Source organism: Leuciscus leuciscus (assembly GCF_965113295.1).
Source record: "Leuciscus leuciscus genome assembly, chromosome: 8".
Classification (NCBI taxonomy): domain Eukaryota; kingdom Metazoa; phylum Chordata; class Actinopteri; order Cypriniformes; family Leuciscidae; genus Leuciscus; species Leuciscus leuciscus.
The window spans coordinates 6,638,425-6,661,787 of NC_138732.1; the positions used below are offsets into that span (position 1 = coordinate 6,638,425).

The 23,363-nt window shown below is 37.3% G+C and overlaps 1 protein-coding gene across 10 annotated transcripts in view; it reads right to left on the reverse strand.

Moving 5' to 3' along the window:
* Positions 1-23,363, reverse strand: part of gabra2b (gamma-aminobutyric acid type A receptor subunit alpha2b) — a 99,426-nt gene that overhangs the window by 50,338 nt on the left and 25,725 nt on the right. For all 10 annotated transcript variants that reach the window (XM_082177055.1, XM_082177058.1, XM_082177056.1 and 7 more), the window contains one exon: positions 8,660-8,727. In XM_082177055.1, coding sequence (XP_082033181.1) covers positions 8,660-8,727 — 68 coding nt within the window. The remainder of the gene's footprint in view (positions 1-8,659; positions 8,728-23,363) is intronic.

A 23,363-nucleotide genomic window follows, 5' to 3' on the forward strand; every position in this document is an offset into this window, starting at 1 on the left:
TGTGTCATATTTGATACTCAAATTTATAAGGCCTCTAAATGATAAACATAATCAAAACTTTGCTGAAAAACCTGTTGCACACGATCTACTACATGCCTTCTGCTGTCTGAGTTTATACTTTTTTTTAGCAAGTAAAAGTACTTTTAGTATAATTGTAAAAACATACCGTTTCAGGTCATGTGTCTTTTTGCGGTTTGGGTTAGGGTTAGGGTTAGAGTTAGGGATTTTTATAAAGTGAACATTCAAATAACTATTATCTTGTTAGTAATATTTCAAGATTCGATATTCAAGATTTTCAACTTAGGTTTACTTGATTATCAATTAGGGGTGTAACGGTACATGTATTCATCCTGAACCATCACAGTACGGATATCATGGAGTATGGACAGCACACAGTCAGACGATGAAAATAGACAGTCACAGGCGATCCACACTCCAATCCAGAAGGGGGCGTATGCGGTAATGCCACGATGTTCGCTAACCGCCACAACAGGGGAAAAAAAAGCAGAAGAAGAGACTATCTATGCATCTACTGGGGGCTTCTCATTTATAATTTGTGCATCCTCATTTCCTTTCCTCGTTTCCTTTGCTCGCTTCCTTTCCCCACGTCTCAACCAAGCGTGCCGCACAAGCCCTGAAAAGTGAAGCCAAAATGTCTCGATCGCCCCCCGGTGACTGGTCCAAGTATAGGTCATAAACCCCGCCTCCCCGTGTTATTCAACGGGACTTGAGACCAACTAAACAATTTAATTACACTTCAAATATCTTTTTTCCGAAGGTGGTTTTTGTCATTTACTGTCGATTTTATCACGCTGATGTACATCCAAGTGTTTATTTTTAAAATAAGTTTTTTTTTAGTTAGTTATTTGATGCTATAAAAACGGTGGTGTGACGTCATGATTGACAGCTGTGATTGACAGGTTCTCTGAGCGAAGTACATTTTACATTTACATTTAGTCATTTAGCAGACGCCTTTGTCCAAAGCGACTTACAAATTAGGACAAAATTCAGCGAGTCATCATAAAGAGGCAAAAGCAACAACAACGCAAGAAGTGCTCAAAATACGAAGTTCAGGTATTATTCAGAGTAGCATAAGCCTGATAAGTGATGTTTCAAAGGGAAAGGAAATTTTTTTTTTTTTTTTTTTTCTATAAGGTTAAGTGCTCACGGAAGAGATTGGTTTTCAGCTGTCTTTTGAATGTTGTCAGGGATTCTGCATTCCGGATGAGGGTGGGGAGAGCGTTCCACCAGCATGGAACTGTGAATGAGAATGTTCTGGAAAGTGATTTTGTGGCTTTCTGCGATGGAACCACGAGACGTCGCTCGTTGACCGATCGTAGGTGTCTGGTAGGGATGTAGACTCGTAGGAGTGAGTGAAAGTAGGAGGGAGCTGAGCCTGTGATAGTTCTGTAAGCAAGCGTCAGTGCCTTGAACTTGATGCGAGCAGCGAGAGGTAGCCAGTGCAGAGAGATGAACACTGCGAAGTAGTCACTGAAGCACCAACAGACTTTTTTTCTTCGGATCTTCGGAGGACTGAGGAGATTGGAGCTTTAAATTTAATATCTAAATTTCTTTAATTAATTATTTCACACCGAGAGTGAGGGCGGGGCCTTGATTTCACGGCTTTATTTCCTGCTCACTACTGCGCAGGTCTGGTCCCGAAATCGCTACTGCGCAGACTCAAGTTCCAAGATGTCAGCACCATATCGGGACACTGGCGGCTTCACTTCTCACCAATGGAAGAGAGCGAAAGGGCGTCGTCCATCTTTTTTTACAGTCTATGGTCTCAACTCCACCCCCCCCCCTCCCTCCCTCCCTCCACCCACATTTTCATTACTTATAAAATAAATGTTAACATAAATAAAATGAAATAAACTAAAACTGAAATAGAAATGAACTAATAAAAATAACAAAACACAACTTTAACTAAAATTTTAATGTAAAAGAATTATGTATATAATTTAATTTTAATGATACTAACACTGCCATGCGTTGACTCTATGTTGTGTCTATTGAAATATTTAGTAGAAGTACAGTAGATGTAGGATAAGCATCTCCGACAATGTATACTTAAAAGAAAAATCTATCTAAAAATCAATTAACTCTCCAAAAGCAACCATTAAACATTACCATTTTCCTCTGGGAATAGGTGGTTTACTGATGCCACCAGGAAAACCGTGATGTGCAGTTGACTTTGTGAATGCTATTTGTGTCACCCACAATTTGAACAGAATCACCCTGGTACTGCTTCACATATTCTAATAAACCCTGTCTAACCGAAGTCAACCTGACTGCAAACATGCCAATGCTCAGCAGCCACACCTCCCCGACCTCTTCAGCTCATTACCCATGAGTCTCTTCACTCAGCTGTTTACCTGAGTGTCACACGGTTCCCAACAGGGTCAGCTCTAATGATGAGGGTTAGCATGGCCACAGGGCAGAGAGAGAGAGAGAGAGAGAGAGAGAGAGAGAGAGAGAGAGAGAGAGAGAGAGAGAGAGAGAGAGAGAGAGAGAGAGAGAGAGAGAGAGAGAGAGAGAGAGAGAGAGAGAGAGAGAGAGAGAGAGAGAGAGAGAGAGAGAGAGAGAGAGATGCATTGTAAACCCACAGTGCCGAAAACTAAATCCACAGGCTTTTCTAAACAGCTCAAAGCTCTTGACAATAACAATATGACCTCTGACTTTAAGCGAAAATGCAAAACAACAAGCAAATGACATTGTCACTTGTTTACCAGCTATTTACAAAACTAAAGAATCAAACTTTTACAAGTTTTAGAGTACGCTGCACTCCAGTGCTGGGCCAGTGCTGCATCGTCCTGTAAGTGAAGACACGAAAGACAACTCGATTCGCTCAGAAATCTGCGTCTCAGACAGCATGTGAAAACTGAATTAAGCTCTCTTTCAGGTCCTCTTGTGCTTAACAGACATAGTCAAACAAAATTGTCAAAATGCCGATCTTGGCAAGTATCCTCGTATACATAGTCAGTTATGTCTTAAGTGAACGTAAACAATGGAGAAAGAAATGCATGTGTATCAGTATATTGGATCCGTGCAGGTCTTAAAGTGACAGCAGCCTAATATTCCTGCTGCTGTCTGTGTTTTTTATTTTAATCGAACAACAAAAGACAAAGAAAAATGACCCCCTGCTCTTGACTAAACAACATTTGTAACTTTAATAAGGATTAATCTAGTTGTTTCATGGATGATAAATATATGGCCAGTACATTTTCTTAACTCTCTGACCATTGGCAGGTGTGGAAAATTTTTCGTTTTAGGCCCTGGCAACAACTGTGCATGGCATGATGAAAAATGCATTATTCACATGAAAAAGAAACATTGCAATACTCTAAAGGGGAAAGAAATACAACTTACAGTCAATTTATTTAATCAAAACTAACAAATTATAATTAAAACTAAAATTATAATTCAAATACATGAATGAAATATACACTTTCGTTCAAAGGTTTTTTCATATTTTTTTGAAAGAAGTCTCTTCTGCTCACCAAAAATGTTTCAAATTATTTAAAATATTAAAAATACAGTAAAAAACAACAAATATTATTCAATTTAAAAGTAATTTTTTATTTGAATATGTTTTAAAATGTAATTTATTCATGTGATCAAAGCTGAATTTTCAGCATCATTATTTCAGTGTCACTTGATCTTTCAGAAATCATTCTAATATGCTGATTTGCTGCTCAAGAAACATTTATGATTATTGTTACTATCAATGTTGAAAACAGTTGTGCTGTTTATATTTTTCTTTATATTTTTATGGAAACCGCAATGCATTTTTTCAGGATTATTTGATGAATACAAAGTTTAAAAGAACATTGTTTATTGAAATAGAAATATGTTCTTTAAATACCAACAATTCTCCTGATTGCCTTCTTGGATGAACTTTTTTAATTCACTGAACTTGCAGTGAATTTTGGAATTACCTTGTCTGGAATGGACTTTGCATTAAAATTCTGTCCAGGTAAGTAGGTCACTAGGTTTTGGAGCAGAGCTGACATTGACACTGATATGTGTATTAGCATGTTGAATTCACAAAGAAAGCGTAATATGGAGAACAGCTATGATTCAGTGAGGCAAAATGAGTTCTTTTAAATAATTGATAGTGCAAAGATTTGTGAGCAGAATGAGGAAGGACTGTTAGTACATAGAGAGGGAATCTATATCAAAAGACGAGGAAAGAAAAAAATGGCCGTCAAATGTCAGAGCACTTGAAAAGAAAAAAGTGAGAAGGATGGTGTGGCAGAGGAGGATGATAAGCTCCGGGAAATGTGGAGAGGCAAAGAAATGGAACAATTTGTCTTTGAAAATGAAAAAAATATATATCAAAGACTTCGACATGCTCTCCCTCCTGTGAGACAAGGTCAGCATGCTAATGTGTGAAGGCAGAGTACAGACGGCGCTATACAATGGATAATGCCATGCATTGTATGTTTCAACACAGAAGAGCACCTACTGTATGGTGGTACATTGACTCTGAACAACTCAAGAGCGGAGGGTGAGGGAAAAGAAGGAAGAGTGGATGAGCAGAAGGAGAAGCAGACAGAAAGTGAGAGATAGAGGAAAGGAAAGAGGAACAGCAGTATGCTTCCTTGGGTCTGAGGAGCAGAAGGTGTAGCATCTGGGTGTAATCTCATAGACACAGGAGATTTGAGGGTTGAGACGCTCACACTGAGACACTGGTGAGTGGACACATGGACGAACAGCACACACACAAATGTCCCATGGTTACCATAGTTTCCAACAAAATATCACAGTTACTGCCGTCCTTAAAACAAGGAATTCAACAAAATGAGATAGCAAGCAATTTACACAGTCCTAAATTCCGAAGAAATGTCTTGGTAAATACATTTAAAAAAAAATGATTTAATGATTCTAAAAATGTCAAGTGGTGTAGTCATCAAGTAAAAAAAAAAGATTTTTTTTTTTTACTCTTTATCTTTATCCGTGCACCTGCTCGCACAGACATCACATCATCAGCGTCATGTGAGCGCCCTAGGAAGTCGCTCGTGTTATTTGTTGTTGTCGATTCTGAGGATTCTGATTGGCTTGCATGGCTTTATCTTTCTCCTTACACTGCCTTTCCATAGGTTTGGCATAGTTATGATGGCGCTCGACGGTGTATTTATGTGGGTTGATGTAAATGACAACTTTTTTGAAAACGGAGTGGGGGAAATATATTCTCTAAATACCCGGCTATGTGTAAATGTGGCCTTAGACAGACGTCAGTCACAGAGCACCACAACCGAAACATCAGCCACTTTTTACAGTTCCTCCTGAACCAAAACAACCAGCTTATGCTGCGTTCACGCCATAACTCTAATTTGGAAGAGATGGAAACCCGTGATATTACATGGTTTGTGACTCGAATTTATGTTTCAATGTCAAATCTATCAAAAGCGAAATGAATCTGCAGCAGTCAGGTGATACAGGTCAGAGCTCTTTAAGTTATGTTCTTTATTATTGTAATGTTATGTGCTTTGAGACACAAGGTAGTTTTACGCAGTCTCTCGTCTCGTGACGCTTTGTGGCTTTGGAGATGCTCTGAAGGGAGGGTGGGATCTCGTGCTTTCAAAGCTAACTTGCTATTGCTAGCTGTTCCGAAAATTGCCTAGCCTACCTAATAACAAAAAATTTGCATTACATCACTGACCTAAACACCACTGTGATATTTTGCAGGTACATTTCTGCAATGGACAGCATGAGCAAGCTAATACATGAAAGCCAAGCCAGACTAGTGCAGCTGCATGAGTTGATTGTTAATTTGCTTTGTTAGTTTGTTTGCAGCTGAATCAAAGGTTCATTTAATTTAATGGCTTTCGATTAAAGTTCATTTGAAGCTCCAGGGTGGGCTGTTAAGAATGCGTGTAACGTACAATCACGTGCGAGAACAATCAGAGTGCATTGTTAGCACACAGCTAACGTGCTTCATATTCAATGCAGCTTACATGAGTCATATTTTCTCTTCTCAGAACAAAAACTCCATTAACAAGCTCTGAATCCACTGAGAAGTGTCAGAGCGACGGTGTGAGTCAGCGGAGTCACAGGCACTAATTCAGAGTCACGGATGCATTCAGGTGACAAAGCCTTTCATTTCCTGCCTTGGTTCCGTCGGATATGAAACTCATCCGGGTCACCATGGACCACTGGTTATTGAGCACTGACCGCTTCCCCACATGGATCCAAACAGAGCTCGCTGTCACAGATTGATATGTGTGGACATAAATGCATTAGCAGTGGCACTGTTCAAAAAACGACACCTGTACAGATGGCGCCCATCTGTAGGCAATAGTTAGATAAAAGAACGATCAGCTGTTGTGTTATTCACATTCATGTATTTGGCAGATGCTTTCATGCAGTTAAGGTGCATTCTCTGGAAATCAAACCCACGACCCGGTCATGCTCTACTACTGTTTGAGCTACATTATGAGTCATCGCTAGACATAAAGTAGACTAAACCTCAGATGGCTTGCTTATGGATGGTCTGATGCATACAGAAATAGCTCCAATCTCAGTGGCTGGCTTCTAATCATTTTATTAATTTATTATTATTATTTAAAAATTTAATTACTAAATATAATTGCATGTTGTCCCAGGCAGACAATAGAATTTACAACATAGCAGAGCTAGTTTAAGGTTCTTTTCACTTTTTCCTAAATGGAAATTTGGACCACACGGTTCTACTCATTTGAACCATTTGAACGGACGATTGAGGTACACTACTTTCTATTAAGCAAGTATGCATTGAATTGCTCAAAAGTGAATGTGAAGACATTTATAATGTTACAAAAGTTTTATATTTCAAATAAATGCTGTTCCTTTCTATTCATCAAACAATCCTGAAGGAATTTTCCAAATTGTTTCCAAATGAATATTTAGCAGCACAAATGTTTTTAAAGGGGTCCCTTTATGTTATTTTACGTATTCTTGATTATGTTTTCGGGGTGTACTAGAATATGTTTTCATGCTTGATTGTTCAAAAACCACATTATGTTTCACATATTTTACATTATTACAGCTCCTTTCTCCCCTATCTGGGTCGAACACGCCGATTTCGATGATGCCCCTACTTCCGAAATACGAAATGTGCTGTGATTGGTTAACTGGCCCAGTGTGTTGTGATTGGCAGTGTTTGGCATGTGTTCGGGAAATGTCCCACCCTTCCATAACAGCGAGTTCTTCTATAGTGTATATATTGAGGATGCCGTCAATTTCGAACCATTTCGAGCCCGATTCAGACCCTGACAATGTTAACGAACAAGAGGATCATGCAGAACGGATTTCATGCACAGACTTTGCAAGCACGGATTTCACAGGATGTTTCAGGGTGGTATGTTTTGCATTATAGATACGATATTATCCACCATAAGTCTTACAAAAGCGAGAGCTCACAAAAGCAACAGAAAACAAGCTGTTCTCCATAAAATGTGCAGCACACAGATAAACGTTGGGGTTATAATGTTAAGGACCACTGTTTAAAATAAATTATAACCACTCTAAGTTCATCAGTCTTAGGAAGGTCAAACAAATGAGTTTTGGAAATGTTGTGGATTAAACAGCGTCTCTTTAACATAGCGACAACACTGTCTTCTCTAGTGCAGCTCATCCAGGCCTCGCCCCCTTTTTTGCATATTCCGTGGACGGGGATTATTTAAATGAGTAACATTGTGACTTCATAAGATCAAAAAAAAAAAAAAAAAAAAAGTGTTGTAGTCCAAACGAGACGTTCATTGTAGTTCTTGAAAAGGGGATTCTGTTAAATAAATATATCCCTTTGGGCTTTGAGCTTTGTAACCTTGCAGATCTTTTTTATGCTCAAACAGCAACATTACACACTAACTAAAGTTGAAAAAGGTGGAAAAGCATAACAGGACCCCTTTAACATTGATAATAATCAGAAATGTTTCTTTAGCAGCAAATCATCATATTAGAATGATTTCTGAAGGATCATGTGACACTGAAGACTGGAGTAATGATGCTGAAAATTCTGCTTTGAATCACGGGAATAAATTACATCTTAAATATATATATATATATATATATATATATATATATATATATATATATATATATATATATATATATATATATATTTAATATTATTCATATTTAAAATACATTAAAAAATATACATTTACATATATATATATATATATATATATATATAATATTATTCATATTTAAAATACATAAAAAAATATACATTTACATATATATATATATATATATATATATATATATATATATATATATATATATATATATATGTGTAAATGTATATTTTTTTATGTATTTTAAATATGAATAATATTAAACTTTTTTTTACTGTATTTTTTGATGAAATAAATTCAGCCTTGGTGAGCAGAAGAGACTTTGTCAAAAGCATTACAAAATCTTTTTGACCCCAAACATTTGAATGCCAGTGTATGTACTTAGTTGCACTCCAATCTTTTGTTGTACTGTAAATGATTTCAGATTCACAAGCCCCTATACAGGTAAACAATCTGTGGTTGGCCAGACGGTCTCTTTATGTCTAGGTAGGTGGTTCTTGGCTCGAAAAACATGCGAAGTGCTGGTCCAAAAGGCTGACAGTGATGCTATTCATCCGCTTCTGACAAACAAATGCAAAATAATGAATTCCACTCACCATATCGGTGTCTGAAACAGGGCCAAAACTGGTGACGTAGATGTCGGTCTTCACTGTGGTAACTCGATCTGGAGAAACATCAAAATGACCAGTGTTATTTTCCCAGAATGCAACAGCAACAGCCCTGTCTCATCTACCTTGAAAGGGGCATCTTTATAAAACCGCAGAAATGAATGGTGAATTTCACATTTTCTTTACAGTTTCACAGCAGAAAGAGCATTTCTCTCTCTCCAGCCCTTTTGAGATGAAAGTGTGCATTAGGCAGGGGGTAAATGTGCTTGCATTTACTGGCCCGGTGTTAGGTTGGCTAGTAATCAAATCTGTCTGTTGCTGCTTCAATATATTCATATTTTGTCCTCCTTTATCTGAGCTATGTTTTTTCTTTTCTCTCTTTCTGGCATTCAAAAGAGCTAGTGATATTTCCTCTGCTCGCTGCTTTATACAACACAGACACACACTAAGTGCATTCAGTCAGATAGCGATGTATTATATACAGAACTACTACACAGACTATTCAAAACATTACACAGCCTTAGAAATACATGAATGCACACATAAACTATTGCATTTTTCACTGACTCAGATAACTGTTGTTTTACTAAGCAGAGCCCTAATAATTGATTTTGAACAACGATACAACAATAAAAATTCTGCTTTGATCTAAAAAAAAAAAGAAAAAGAAAAAAGAAGAGTTTCGAAGGCAAACAAATGCAGGACAGCACTTTGTCCTATATTCAGATAATATCAGAATGAATGATATATTGCAGATTCTCATAAATGAGCTCAATGAGATCAAAGCGAGAGCCCGGGGTTCTTCAGCGGTTCTTTAGTGCTTAAAAGCAGCGAGTGTTCTGTGTTCTGTGCTTCGAGATGTGTTATATTAATAGCTGTCTAATGTAGGGGTGGTTTATTCAGCTCTGAGCTGGAGGAAAGATGCTCTGAGATTCTTTCTGGGGTTTTTTGTTCACTTATTCTCCTGTTTCACAAATACAATACAACCTGAAGAAAATGCAGACTAATCACCCGATGACAACAGCAATCAAACAAACAAGAGGAAATTACTGCTCGTCTTAAAAACAATGTCACTCTCTCTCTCTCTCTCTCTCTGTCTGTCTTTCACGTCTCTAAAATTGCCCTAATTATACAATGTTGCATGCTCGTCTGGGCGCCATCCCAACGAGGATGAAAAAAAGGGAAATGCATTGATATTCATCTCTGACTAGATTTTGCATGCCATTTTTGCACAGAATCGATAGACTGCTGGAAACGTATAAAAAGACATAGAAAAACTGCATTTTTATGCAAAACTAGAAGTTTTGAGAGTGCTGGTTGTCTGTATAAAACTTGCTCATCACAACAGTGTTGAAGGTGGTTGCAATGGTGTTGCTATGCAGTTGTCGGGAGTGGTTTTTAGTGCATTGCTATGCAGAGTATTCAAAATAATATTGGAACACATTATGGCTTAGTCATTGCAAATATCAAACCACCAAGGCTGCGCTTTCATTAGATAAACGAGCTGTAATATTAATAATACAATCACACAATTTGTTGACCAAATTGTGCAGTCCTACAAAAAAGCACAGCAAACCTGAAACTGTAAAAAATAAAAAAATAAAAAAGATAAAAATAACGAAATAAAGAAATAAAGAAAGAAATAAAGAAAGAAATAAATAAAGAAATAAGATTCAAAATGTTGCTTACTGCCTCAAGTCAAAACCCTCAAATCCTTATAATATTCTGGTCTTGGTCACTCCTTCAGTTTAAGTTTAAGAGATTGTCTTCATCCATTGACTAGCTAAAAATAAAAAAAATAATACAAAATAATACAAAATTAACTGAGCAGATTATAAGCAAAAATAATATTGCTAGTCCAGTAATGCCACTAACAATTAAGACTACTCATCTTTAAAACAATGACTGTTCACTCTCTACAATCGCCCTAATTACTCAATGCCACACGGCGCTTTCCCAACAAGGATAAAAAGGGGAAAAATGGAGAAATCTGTGACTGAGTTGAAAGACTGCTGGGAAGGCATACAATAAAGCTTTTATAAACCGCATCTTCTATTGTGCATGGCTATCAGATGCCATTATTCTGTGAGGTTAGACGGTTGTGTTGTTAGCGGTCTGTGTGTCTGAGTGAATGTAAAGTGGCTCAGCCGGGTCTCAGAGGGACGGGGGAAGGGTCGAGAGTCTGTCTGAAATGAGACTGGGGGAGGTTTATAAAGCTCTTATATACATGAGATTTTTCACATATGCAACAGAGCGATTCGTAACGCGGGCAGCGTCTGAGGGAATGCCATCTTTGTTTGACTTCACCTCACTCTCTCCTTCCTTCAGCTTTTCATTCATCCTGTGAGGCCAAAACCTAGTGAACTACCTTGGTGTTTACTCTCTACATAGGCAGCTGCCTTCTAAGGATGCATTCTTACTAAAAGGAAACCTAACGAATTGATTTAGAACGCTCGACATAGTTGGCACCTCCACACGTCAAATATGAAGTGCACTGGAAACTCGACTCACAATTTATTTCAGTTTGGTGTTAGCATGTTGCTAAGCTAACAGTGTGATACCTTTTAAACACTAAGCTTTTAATCGTCTTGACCACAAATCATTGGTCAGGAAATTAGCTAAATCTAAGCAAATGCACTTGCACTACTTAAAAAGCCATTACTTCAGAGTGGTTCAGCAAAGTTGTGTGCAGTGATGAATCACAATGAAACACGAGTTGGTGATGCTCCAGAGCGGTGTCTAGAAGATCTGGTGATAAATATAATAATAAATGCATCTCTACCACAGTGAAGCACGGAGGAAGAGTGTCATTGCTGCTGGTAGTGGTGAGCTACTTCACTGTGAAAAGTCATGTAATGCTTTGGAGAACAGCCGGAGAATATTGTAGAATGGCTTGCAAAGGGAAAGGAAAGGGAAAGTTGTTATCTAGGAATGATCAGATGTTATTTTTTAACAAGACGCTCCTGCCTAAAGATCAAGTCCATCAAGCTCATGTTTTGTCCTGGTCAGAGTCCAGATTTGAACCTTATAGTGAATATTTGGTCTCATATTAAACTCAAACGAACTGCGAGACATTTTCCAACTACTAATAAACAGTTTGAAGACATTAACATTGAGTGGAACAACACTGACTCTTCTTCCTGTAAAACGATGTCTGCAAGTTTAAACATTTAAAGAAAACAAATGTGAAGGCTAATCCATGCTAAACTACTTTATCTACAGTATTTGTGCGATTCTTGCTAATTTCCTGACCAGTGATTTGTGATTAAAATGGTTAAAACCATTAAAAGACCCCAAAATATTTTGCCATTTTTGCCATTTGTTTCTGTACTGAATGCAATATGTTCTCTCAACTAATCGACCATTTTAGATTTGTGGAGTGCATTCTGGGATTGCATTCTCTGCAAAGGCTGTGATGCTAGCTTAGAAACCATCACAATTTTAAGATATTAAAAGATAATTAAGATATTATTGTCAGTTTATTTATATATTATTATTTCAATAAAAAAAATATTACATTTATTTGATTAAATCAATAAATAAATATATTACTATTGCAATAATACTATTGAACAAAAAAAAAAAAAAACAGTATTTAATAATAATTTTACAAAACAGTAAAATTATAATACTAATGTGTATGCTGTCCTTATTTTGTCTTGCTTTCAAACACTAAACCATATAGCTTTTATTTTGCCGTAAAACCGCTAAGAAACTTGAAGCTTCTCTTTTGTTGACAACAGATTTTCGAAAAGATTCTCATTACAGATTTGTTTAGATTGTTTATGCTTGCATGTAAATGAACACAGTGCAGCGCTTCACTCGTAATCGGTCAACTTGCGAGTATCACCGTTTTCATACACTTGGCGAATGTTAATTTTGGACCCTGGCTGCATACATCCACTAGATTACAGCACATCCCTGAATATTTCATTTTGGATTTCACTGTTTTACTTTTTTTTTTTTTTTTTTTTTTTTTTACTGCATTGTGTATTGGTTATTGGCTATTGATGACCAATAAAAAAATCTTGTCACTGAAGTAAAACCACAGTCTTACAAGACAGCATAAATATGATGCATTTTTGAAAAGTGCGTCTATGATGCCTTAAAATGCTGCCTACGTACAGTATGTAGGCAGCTCACTAGGTTTTGGAACAAAGCTTAAATGTCCTTTGTTTACTGACCAGACAGTGAATGATTCAGTTCGATTCATTTTGCGATGCTCTCTGTGATTGTTTGCAGCAGAAAGCAAAAAAAGACTACCTATTGCTTTTCAATCTTAAATAGCAAACATTCTAACAACATGTATGAAAACGCTCGCAATGGCAACAACAACACCATAAATTCACCTTGAACTAAATCAATAACCTCTTGAGGACAAAATGATTATCCAAGTTTCGTTTATGCACCTTCTAAATGTTCCAGTTATGAGATCATTATATCCTCATTCCAACAGCGTTAAACACCTCTACACAACGCAAGAGATGCTCTTTGATTCGCTCACAAAAGTTAATAAGCCATAAACATGAATGGAATAACAACACATTCAGCCATTCTGAGATAGATTGACTGACTGCCGTGTTGGATGGAGGAACAGGGGGGTTGTGGGAGTTTGGCCTGAGGAATGATTAGTAGCCTATATCGACCGCTCTGACTGTTTTCCCCTGAGTCTTGGTGCTGTGAACGGATGGGCGTAGCGGTGGACAAAAAAAAAAAAAAACACATTTACATAAACAAGCACATGTTTCACTGGATTAACCGTTAAACAACATCAGTGGAGCAATTTAAAAAGAGACCATCACAACATTATTTTGATATATAACAGAGTTGCCTGGTGATGCTATAACACTATAACATTGGTAACACTATAACTATATTACTTAAAATGAACACATTGGTATCTATATTACTTAACATGAACTAACAATCTTAAATATTTAGGAAACACTTTACAATAGTTTAATTTGTAAACATTAGTTAATGCATTAAAGCACACCAAGTAACTTTTGCTCTCATGGTCCCCCTACAGTTGGGAAACAGTATTGTCTTCTACTACTGTCGTAAAATCTGTCATGGTTACACCAGGGGATACACGTGCATGTGTTGATAAGCCGATATCCCCGAACTCTGCAGAAGGAGTTCTCACGTCTTGGGCAGACTGCCTGCATTGCGTGTGAAATGTTTTTATCCCAGGTACAGTGGCATATATTTCAGCATGTCATATGAATATAATTTCATGGGTTTTATTTTTTTCAATCGCCAAAAGATCGCATAGCTCACGTTTACAAGCCAGCGTCATTTAGGGCTGGTCAGAATACCGTTTTTTGAGCTTCGAAGTTTCGGTAGTAATGAACATCGAATATTCGAAGCTTCGGAGAGAGGGGGCTGAACATATTCTTCTCTCTAATTAAGGCAGTGTTCTCTATGTGTCTGTCTGTCCGTTTGCATTTTGATTATTTCGAGAACCATTCATCCAATTGACTTCATAAGGGAGTGCAGTGTCGCATTTGGTGCAATATAGATAGGCACGCGAGACGCGACACATTCAGAATTAATAAACTTTTAATAAACTACAGAACAGTGCGAGCGGGAAGCGGCCCACTGCACTAGTGATATTAAACACATCTTCCCCATGAACAACACAAAGTAAATACACTCGTACGTTACACACACACACACACACACACACACACACACACACACACACACACACACACACACACACACACACACACACACACACACACACACACACGCACACACACACACACACACACACACACGCACACACACACACACACGCACACACACACACACACACACACACACACACACACACACACACACACACACACACACACACAGGTCTGTTAACTTAAGCAATACTTTTAATAAGGTAGTCTAATATTTTTCTGACTAACAAATTACTGACACAGTAAAGGGTAGATTTAAATAAAGAAAAAACGAAATTTAAATAAAGAAAAAACGAAATTTAAATAAAGAAAAAAAACGAAATTTAAATAAAGAAAAACGAAATTAAGTTAGATTGATAATAACAGGTAAAAAGCTTAATACATTTTGTTTATATTATTCTATTTTCCACAATGTCAAAGCAACGCAGCTTGCCCAAAACACAAGCTCAGGCATGCACTTCTGTCCATACACACTCCTCGGTTCTGTGCTCTAGCTAGAGAACACTCCCGTTGCAGGAACACTTTAGTAGGCCAAGAAGAAGCAAATATATTTATTAAGTATACCGAGGTTGGGTCTTCAACTGTCCGTCCTATTAAAAATGGCTAGGCTATATAAGATAATTGTAAAAAAAGAGTATTGTATTTCGTCAGATTTTATAGTGTTGAATATATTCAAGCAATATATTCATGAGAATGGGGGATGCCAGGTGTGCAAAAAAACACACACAAAAAAAAACTTGCTTGCAAGAATGTAGCCTCTACCAAACTTGTACACGCCGTTTAGACATGGGCTTACTTCTTCTGACTTTTTTTTTTGTCCATTGCTGCTTTGGGCATGACAAAAACATACGCACGAAAGCCGGAAAACAAACGCTGGTTGGCCTCTCACGTCCGAATTTGAGGAAGTGGTGGGGGAAGTGACGTATGCCGTAAAGCAGTCGCATTTTGTAGTTATTTTTGTGCTCGGGTTACTACCCGAACCCCGAAGTTACGTAGTGCCAGTAAAAGCGATACAGACCCTGTCAGGCTATGGCAGACGTGTCATTCAACCTATTGTAAGTCGATGTACCATCACAAGGGTCTTGAAAATATATTATGAAGGTTGAAAAAATACATAGCAATATGTTTATGTTTCGGTATACATATTTTGTTTATGTATTTGGTATATGTATGTGCTAATGGTGTTAGTAAAAATGTTGGTGTTACTGTAGTTCAGAGTGCATTAACCAACGTTAACATATACATTTGATCTTATAAATGTAGTAAAGGCTGAGATTAACAAATGTATTGATCATTGTTACTTATTTTCTATTTTCTATTTCTTATTTATTTTATTATCCATGCATGAACTTTATACCTTACTGTAAAGTGTTTTATATTCTTTTCTCACATAAAGTAATTCATTAAAATTAAGAGAATTTGTCCAAATGATTTATTGAATGAACTGACTCAAACAAACAAATCACAAATTAATATCATCTTTTGGCAACATATAACAAGTCATGGCAACATATTTTTCCATTACTTTTAACTCCTCAAAATAATTAAGCTGTACAAGATTCAACTATACAATAAATAAAATAAAATAAAAACTTGTACAGCCAATTGGATTTTCTTTTACAGTGCCCTACAACCTGACTGTTACTCCAACACCACTATAGTAGAGAGATGCTATCAAAAAGTTCTGAAAAACCCTAAGGTTTGCAAAACATGTGACTAGCTAAAGTAATTTTGAAAAGTCATTGATTCGATTATTGACTTTTTGATGAAATGTTGACAGGATGCTGGTAGAAACCTACACGACCGTGAAAGAATGACCTCTAGCATCGAGCGTCATCTCACTAATGACACAAGACTGTTCACTCGGTTCACATAAACAGACAACCCAGACCCAGCCTTTGATCCCAGGATTAATGAGCCGGTCTGGCTGAGCCTGGGGTGAAAGTTCATGGGTTAAAACTGAGCCGAGATGTAATAGGGAACGGGGTGGCAACAAGGAAAATCACACCAAGATGTAAACATGGGAGCGATGTTGGCGTCCAAAAAGATGTTTATAAAAGTGGGCGTGCAAAATGCGCAAATAAATATGGTTAAGAGAAATAAAACAGGTTATAATAACAGTCTAAATGTATTCTTATTAAAGCTACGATTCCATCAAGAACAGTGAGTGATTTCCTGTTTTTCTTTAGTTGTTTGATTCACATTAAAGGAGAAGTTCACTTTTAAAATGAAAATTCTGTCATCATATACTCACCCTCATGTTGTTTCAAACCTGTATAAATTTCTTTCTTCTGCTGAACACAAAGGAAGATATTTAGAAGAATGTCAGTAACCAGACAGTTTTTGGGTCCCATTGACTTCCATAGTAGGAAAAAAATATACTATGGAAGTCAATGGGACCCAAAAACTGTCTGGTTACTGACATTCTTCTAAATATCTTCCTTTGTGTTCAGCAGAAGAAAGAAATTTATACAGGTTTGAAACAACATGAGGGTGAGTATATGATGACAGAATTTTCATTTTAAAAGTGAACTTCTCCTTTAACAGCAGCAATAGGTACAGTATATTACATTGCTGTCACTTTAATATACACATGCGATTTCCTTCCCTGCTGTTTACGTTCACAGACATAACCGACTATGTTTATGTGAACTTTGTGTGTTTTTGATATAACCTTTTGTGTATTTGGCAGTTTAAGGGTAATAGAGACATTATTTTAATGTATCGCATGTGTGTGCTCAGAAAACCATAAAAGTTTAAAATGATACGGCTTTAAAACGCATGAAAATAATAACTTTAATGATGACAAAGAACTGCAATGTCACATGTGCGTGATCGCGATAGAGATGATAATCAAAACCAAACAGATGCTTTGTTAGTATTTGGCAGAGTATCCCAGGCATGGGCTGTAAAGGCTCCGCCCTCTTCTGGAAAGCGGGATGGGACCAGCAGATCATTTGCATTTAAAGACACATGCACGAAAACAGCATGTTTTTCCTTCCACTCAAAAATGGCCATTTACAACATGCATATAATAAATGATCTGTAGAGTATTTTGAGCTGAAATTTCACAGACACATTCTGAGGACACCTGAGACTTTTCTTGTCAGAGGTGGACAGTAACAAAGTACATTTACTTGAGTACTGTACTTAAGTACACTTTTTGAGTATCTGTACTTTACTTGGGTATTATTTTTTGTCAAGTCCTTGAGTAGAAAGTAGTAACATCAGTCAGGAGATGATTTTGGTTGCAGGGGTTGCAATTTGGTTGGAAATGAAAGTCATATTGTTCAGATTGACGTCAGCCTCCAACTTCGGACAGATGTCGGACGACAGATGTTGGTTTCTGACGTCAACCCGATTTTCATTTTCAACCACAATACAACGTCTGTCCAACGCTGGAGATTAACGTCAATCTGACGTTGGATTCTGACATCAACCTGATTTTCATTTTCAACGTTGGGTTTGGTCTTCTAAATGCACATTTTATCACTGTTTTGGAGCACACTAGCTTATAGATAACAGTAACTAACATATTCATACTAAAAGCCAAACAACTTTAAATAGGGCACTGTTACGTTCCACGTGTATTTGTGTATGTTTCTGTTGCTCTGTCTCTTCATTCATTGCTTTCAGGTGGAGATTGCTCATTCGCTGCGTGTAGTCATTCCGGGCACGCGTCATCAGCTGTTCCACCAATCCACTTCTGCGCTGCTGGGTTTAAAAACCCCATTCACAAGAAGAGAGGAAGATCTCCGCCAGATCTCACTTAACTTGCCCTCACAGAGATGCCTTGTTTAAACGTAACCAGTGGCGGATTTAGCAAATCGGGGGCCCAAGGCGAAGGTAGGTAGGCTATGGGCCCCTCCCCATCCAATCTTTAAAAGAGAACGAAAAAAATATGTACCGACTGAATGGTGGATAGGCAGGTAAAGCTAATCTACGGGGAAGTAAAGGGTTTTTTTTTTGTTTTGTTTTTTGCTTGACAAATTTCACCATTTCGATTCAATTCTTGTGATTTGATTCAATATTTACTCATTTGGATAAATATTAGGTAACGTTTCACAAGATAGGCGTTACTTTTTCTCAAGAAAAAAAAAGCCCTATCAGCTGGTATAATTTAAGGTTAAAATAAGTAATATACACATATTTAGCCAAATTCTCTCTGTAGCTCTTTTTTTTTCTAGCCAATTAAATGGCTTTCCTGAGGTAAATGGTATGTGACTCCAGCTGTTTTACCTCTTTCCGCGGTTGAAAAACACTTATTGATCGATATTATGAATGAGGAATATACATTTCGGTAAGTTATACTGTATCTTTCAACATTGTTAATTCGTGTTTATTTACTATTAGCTAGAGATGATCAGTTCACGTGCCGCTATAGGAATCAGTGTCACGTCACATTAAAATGGCAAAACGGTATTTATTGTTTGAATTTCGTAATAGAATTGACAGAATCTGAGAGCTGAGATTTTTTTAAATATCATGATTCATAAGTAAACTGCTCAGTTTTGTCTGTCGATCTCCGTGTCCTCTTTGCTTCACGATTTTTCTGTGCGTTTGACGTTGTTGTTCCTGATCTGTATCCCCAACATAGCCGTAAAAAAGTTTGTCATCTTTGGCAGCGTTCCCAAATACTTATCAGCGTCTTTTCACTTTTTTCTTTTATTTGAGCCGCTTGGGTAACTTCGAAACTTAAAATTTTCGCGTTTAGACTCGTCTTGCACTGTTTGTGTATTTCCCAGTCCTCCTGTTACTGCGTGTTGTTTAACTTTCGCGCCGCGCACCTTTACGGACTTTTTGCTTGCCTCCCGCTTCCTCCTTTTTTCGGCACCGCTTGGGTAGCTAGCTTCGCTTCATTTTTACTCTGTCTACTACTCTGTACACTCTGTCTGTCAATCACTTATTTTTCTCCGTCAGTTTTTTGGCACAGCCTTGTCACTTTCGCAGATGCGCAGTAAATGAGATAATGGAATAGTCCAATGTAGTGAGGCGGGGGCCCCCTCCTGTCTGCGACACGACACTAATGATTTGATGCCATTTTTCGCAAACGGAGTTTTAGAAATAGATAATAAAATAAAATAAATAATAATAAAAAATAATTAAGCATAAGTTAATAGGGCATTTTGGGGGCCCCTAGGTAGCTCGGGGCCCAAGGCAATTGCCGACCTTTGCCTAATGGTAAAGTCCGCCCCTGAACGTAACCACTGTTTGGAATGTCTTCGAGTTTAATACCATTAGAGACCTGAGTAACACTCCCTTGAGTTTTGTTGTTAGTTTGATAGCATATGCCTAGCACGCGATTTGAGAAAGCGCACGCCCAGTAACAACGGGAGGTAGGCTTTGTTATTGTTAGGCGTGGAGTGTTCGCCCGTATTGTACTTTCGTTTTTTAGTTAGTGTAGTTTATTTAACCCTTGTGTGGTGTTCATATTTTTGTTACTCAGCCAGTGTTCGTGGGTCTGGTGGACCCGCTGCATTTTGGGGTTTTTAATTCAACACAATCAAAAATGTTATGTTAAAATACTCAACAGATGTTTACTTCCCAATCCCAATTACAAGCAATATAAACAGCATATATGGTCAATATTTTCTCTTTACCTTTGTTAGATCACATTTAAGAATTGCAACCTCGTGTGGGAATGGCAGGAGTAGAAGCACAAAACTCACTCTTGCACTCTTTCACACTTACACACAATCTCTCTCTCACACGCACGCACACACACACTCATGCAGACACATACACACACCCACAACACACACACCCACCCACAACACACACACAGACACACACAAAACACACACCCACACACACACACACATACACATGCACATACACACACACACTCACTTGGATATGTGGTGTATGGTCACTCTCCATAGGCATAATGTTTTTTCTAATGTACAAACTATATAATCTATCCCCCTACACTAACCCTACCACTAAACCTACCAATCACAGAAAACTTTTGGCATTTTTTGAATTTCGAAAAACACCATTTAGTATGTTTTAGTATGAGGACACAGATGTCGTCATAAACCATGTTTACGTTGTAATACCCATGTCATTATACACATTTGTGTCCTCATAAACCATATACAAGAACATACACACACTAACAGCAGGCCCTGACAGGAGGAGGACAGAGTAAAGGTACACAGGACCTACAATTTCCACACTTTTATTAGCCCCGGGTCCAGTGGACCCGAACATCCTGTGTGTAATATAAATGTGTGGGGGGGTGTACAGTGTGTTTTCATTAAAAATGTGTTCTGATATATATTCCTCACAGAAAATGAGCCAAGGCCAATGAGTCTCAGTTTGAAAAAAATAATTAATTCTTAATTCTTAATAATTCTTTTGCTAAAAAATTAAAACGGGTCCAACAGACCCGAACACCATACAAGGGTTAAGGCGGCGCACCCACTGAAGATTTCGGTTTTGTTTCTACATTTTTCTTTGACAGTTAGTTTAGAGGAACGATTAAAATTAGATATTATAGTTATGTTTTGATTATTTCATTGATTTGGCGACACTCCTGTTTTTCCTTTATTTTGTATTTATTTTTGGATCTTGTTGTGCACCTAATCTTTCATTCCGTATGAATAAACGTTTTAAACGTTCTTGCTGGTTTTTCCTGTCTTCACACACAGCAACTGTGCCTCACATAAATGTTATGTCATCATCCCTTTTTCCAACTTTAAACACGTAACAGGCACTATGAGGGAACAGCCATTTGGGTGTCCAAACCTCGTTATTGAGTGCACCTATTCAATCTCACATTCAATCCCACTACTGGAACTGTGTTCTAGAAATAAATTTGATTTTGATATGAGGGTAGGCATAGATTCAGATGCATAAGGTACTGTAAGTATTACAACAATGCAACAATAATAAAACAATGCATTGACATTTACTTTTGATACTTAAGTACTTTTAAAAACGAGTACTTCTGTACTTTTACTTTAGTAAAAATCAGTCTTTACAATAATTTACAAATTTAATATTTGACCAGTAGTATCTACTTTCACTCAAGTAAGGAAGTTGTGTACTTTGTCCACCTCTGCATATTGTAAAACAGGCATAGGTCCCCTTTAAAAACACATTTCCTTGCTTACTACTTGGAGCATACCATTAAAAAAATAAAATAAAATATTGCTTCACCATGATAAATAAATACTGTACACAGGATGATTAAGAGTAAGAGTTAAACCAAGTCAATAAATACAATAAATAGGACGGATAAAACCAACACATACATTTGAACACACATTTCCATAAATAGCTCAAATGAGCGCTCCCATAAAGTTTGTGCTTTCTTTACGGCCATGCCCACTCAGCTAAAACAGTGAATATATAAAAAAAAAGTCAATATTATATAATGCCTAGGAACAGTAAGAACACAGTAAAAACAGTGATGGAGGACAACTTCAAGGTTTCTCCATCACACAAGAGAGAGCAAAGCTGAGAAGAGCAGAAGAGAATTGAGATTCAACACGTGTCGAGTATACACAGCTCATTCGGCCGTGCCGTTAAAAACGGTTCAAAGGATGTGAAGAGATGAAAAGATTCAACCCTCCACTATCCTGAAAATATGCTCCTTGTCTTTGAGCGGCTGAAATTTTTATTACTTATTCATTCTGCTTTGTCTTTTCAAGCTCTCGTATCATCACTAAAGTGTCCACGGCGGGTACGTTTTATAGCAGCCGGATTTGTAATATGCTAAGAGCAGCGTGAACTTCCTTTCAGCTATAATCATAAAACCGAGAAGAACCGTACCTGCCTAGAGGAATACTTTATTGCTCAGAAGTTGCTCTTTCCTATCTCATGACATTTAATGGCATTCTCAGCTATGCTTCATTTAGGTATCGACAGTGTTGGGGAAGGCTAAAATTATTAATGCTACTAACTAAACTATATTTTTCAGTAGTTTGACAGGAGCAACATAATTGAACACACATTCTCAAAACTGTCTCCTCTCGCCCTGAGAAGTTGTGGCATTCAAAATGTCTAGTTTTATTAGTTGAATGAATCATTTTGGTGAACCAAATCAAAGGATTCAAATGAATCAAGTGATTCAATTGAATAAAGTAGGCTCATTTGAGATGCCAAATGTCAAAAATAGATGAGTACTAGGCACCTTCATTCTGGGGAGGAGTGAAATAAATGCAGTCAAGATGGGCAGTGCTTTGTTGTAATATGCTGAATATAATTAAAAATTCTGTTGCTTTTATATGAAAATAAATATGATAAACAAGACACCCAAAGTACCAGTTATTTAACTTCCCCCTATAAAGACATGTTTTCCATCCATTTTCAGTTTAATAAAGACATGTATTATATCATCTGTCCCATATAGAGATCGCACTGTCGGTGTTTAAATCAAACATTTTAGAAGAGAATAAAACATCACGGTTGATTAAACCAATGAGCATTAAGCTGTGTCGTCAGAAAGTCGTTTCCCATCATGCCTTTTGTCAGCGCAGTGGGGGGAAAGCATATGCGCCCGACTGCGCCATCTGGCTCATTTTTTTTGTTTTTTTTTTGCATACGTCAGTATGACATCAGAGCAAGTTGGACCACACTTGGACACATTTTTAACCAGCATGCATCTTTTGGTGATCACCGGAATTGGTTTTGAACCAATTTTGCTAATCTCGAATGAGCCAAGCGACTCAAATGAATCAAATGATTCAAATAAATGAACTGATTTCAATTAACCTAACTACTGGGATGAATCAGAATCAGAATCCCTACCACTAGTACATGTATCTGTTCAAGAAGGTGGATAGTAGCTCAGATCATTTAGACTTGGAAGAATTTGATGAGAAATGTTTGAGTTCATAGTGAGACCTCTGACAGCAGACTTTGGTAACATGCAGTTTAAGACATCTCTTCTAAAACCCTAGATCAGGCAATAGTGAGATTACTGGGGTGTCTTTCTCAGGGGAAAAAAACAAGTTTCTACAAAAGTATTTATTTAATTTTAACTAATGTCT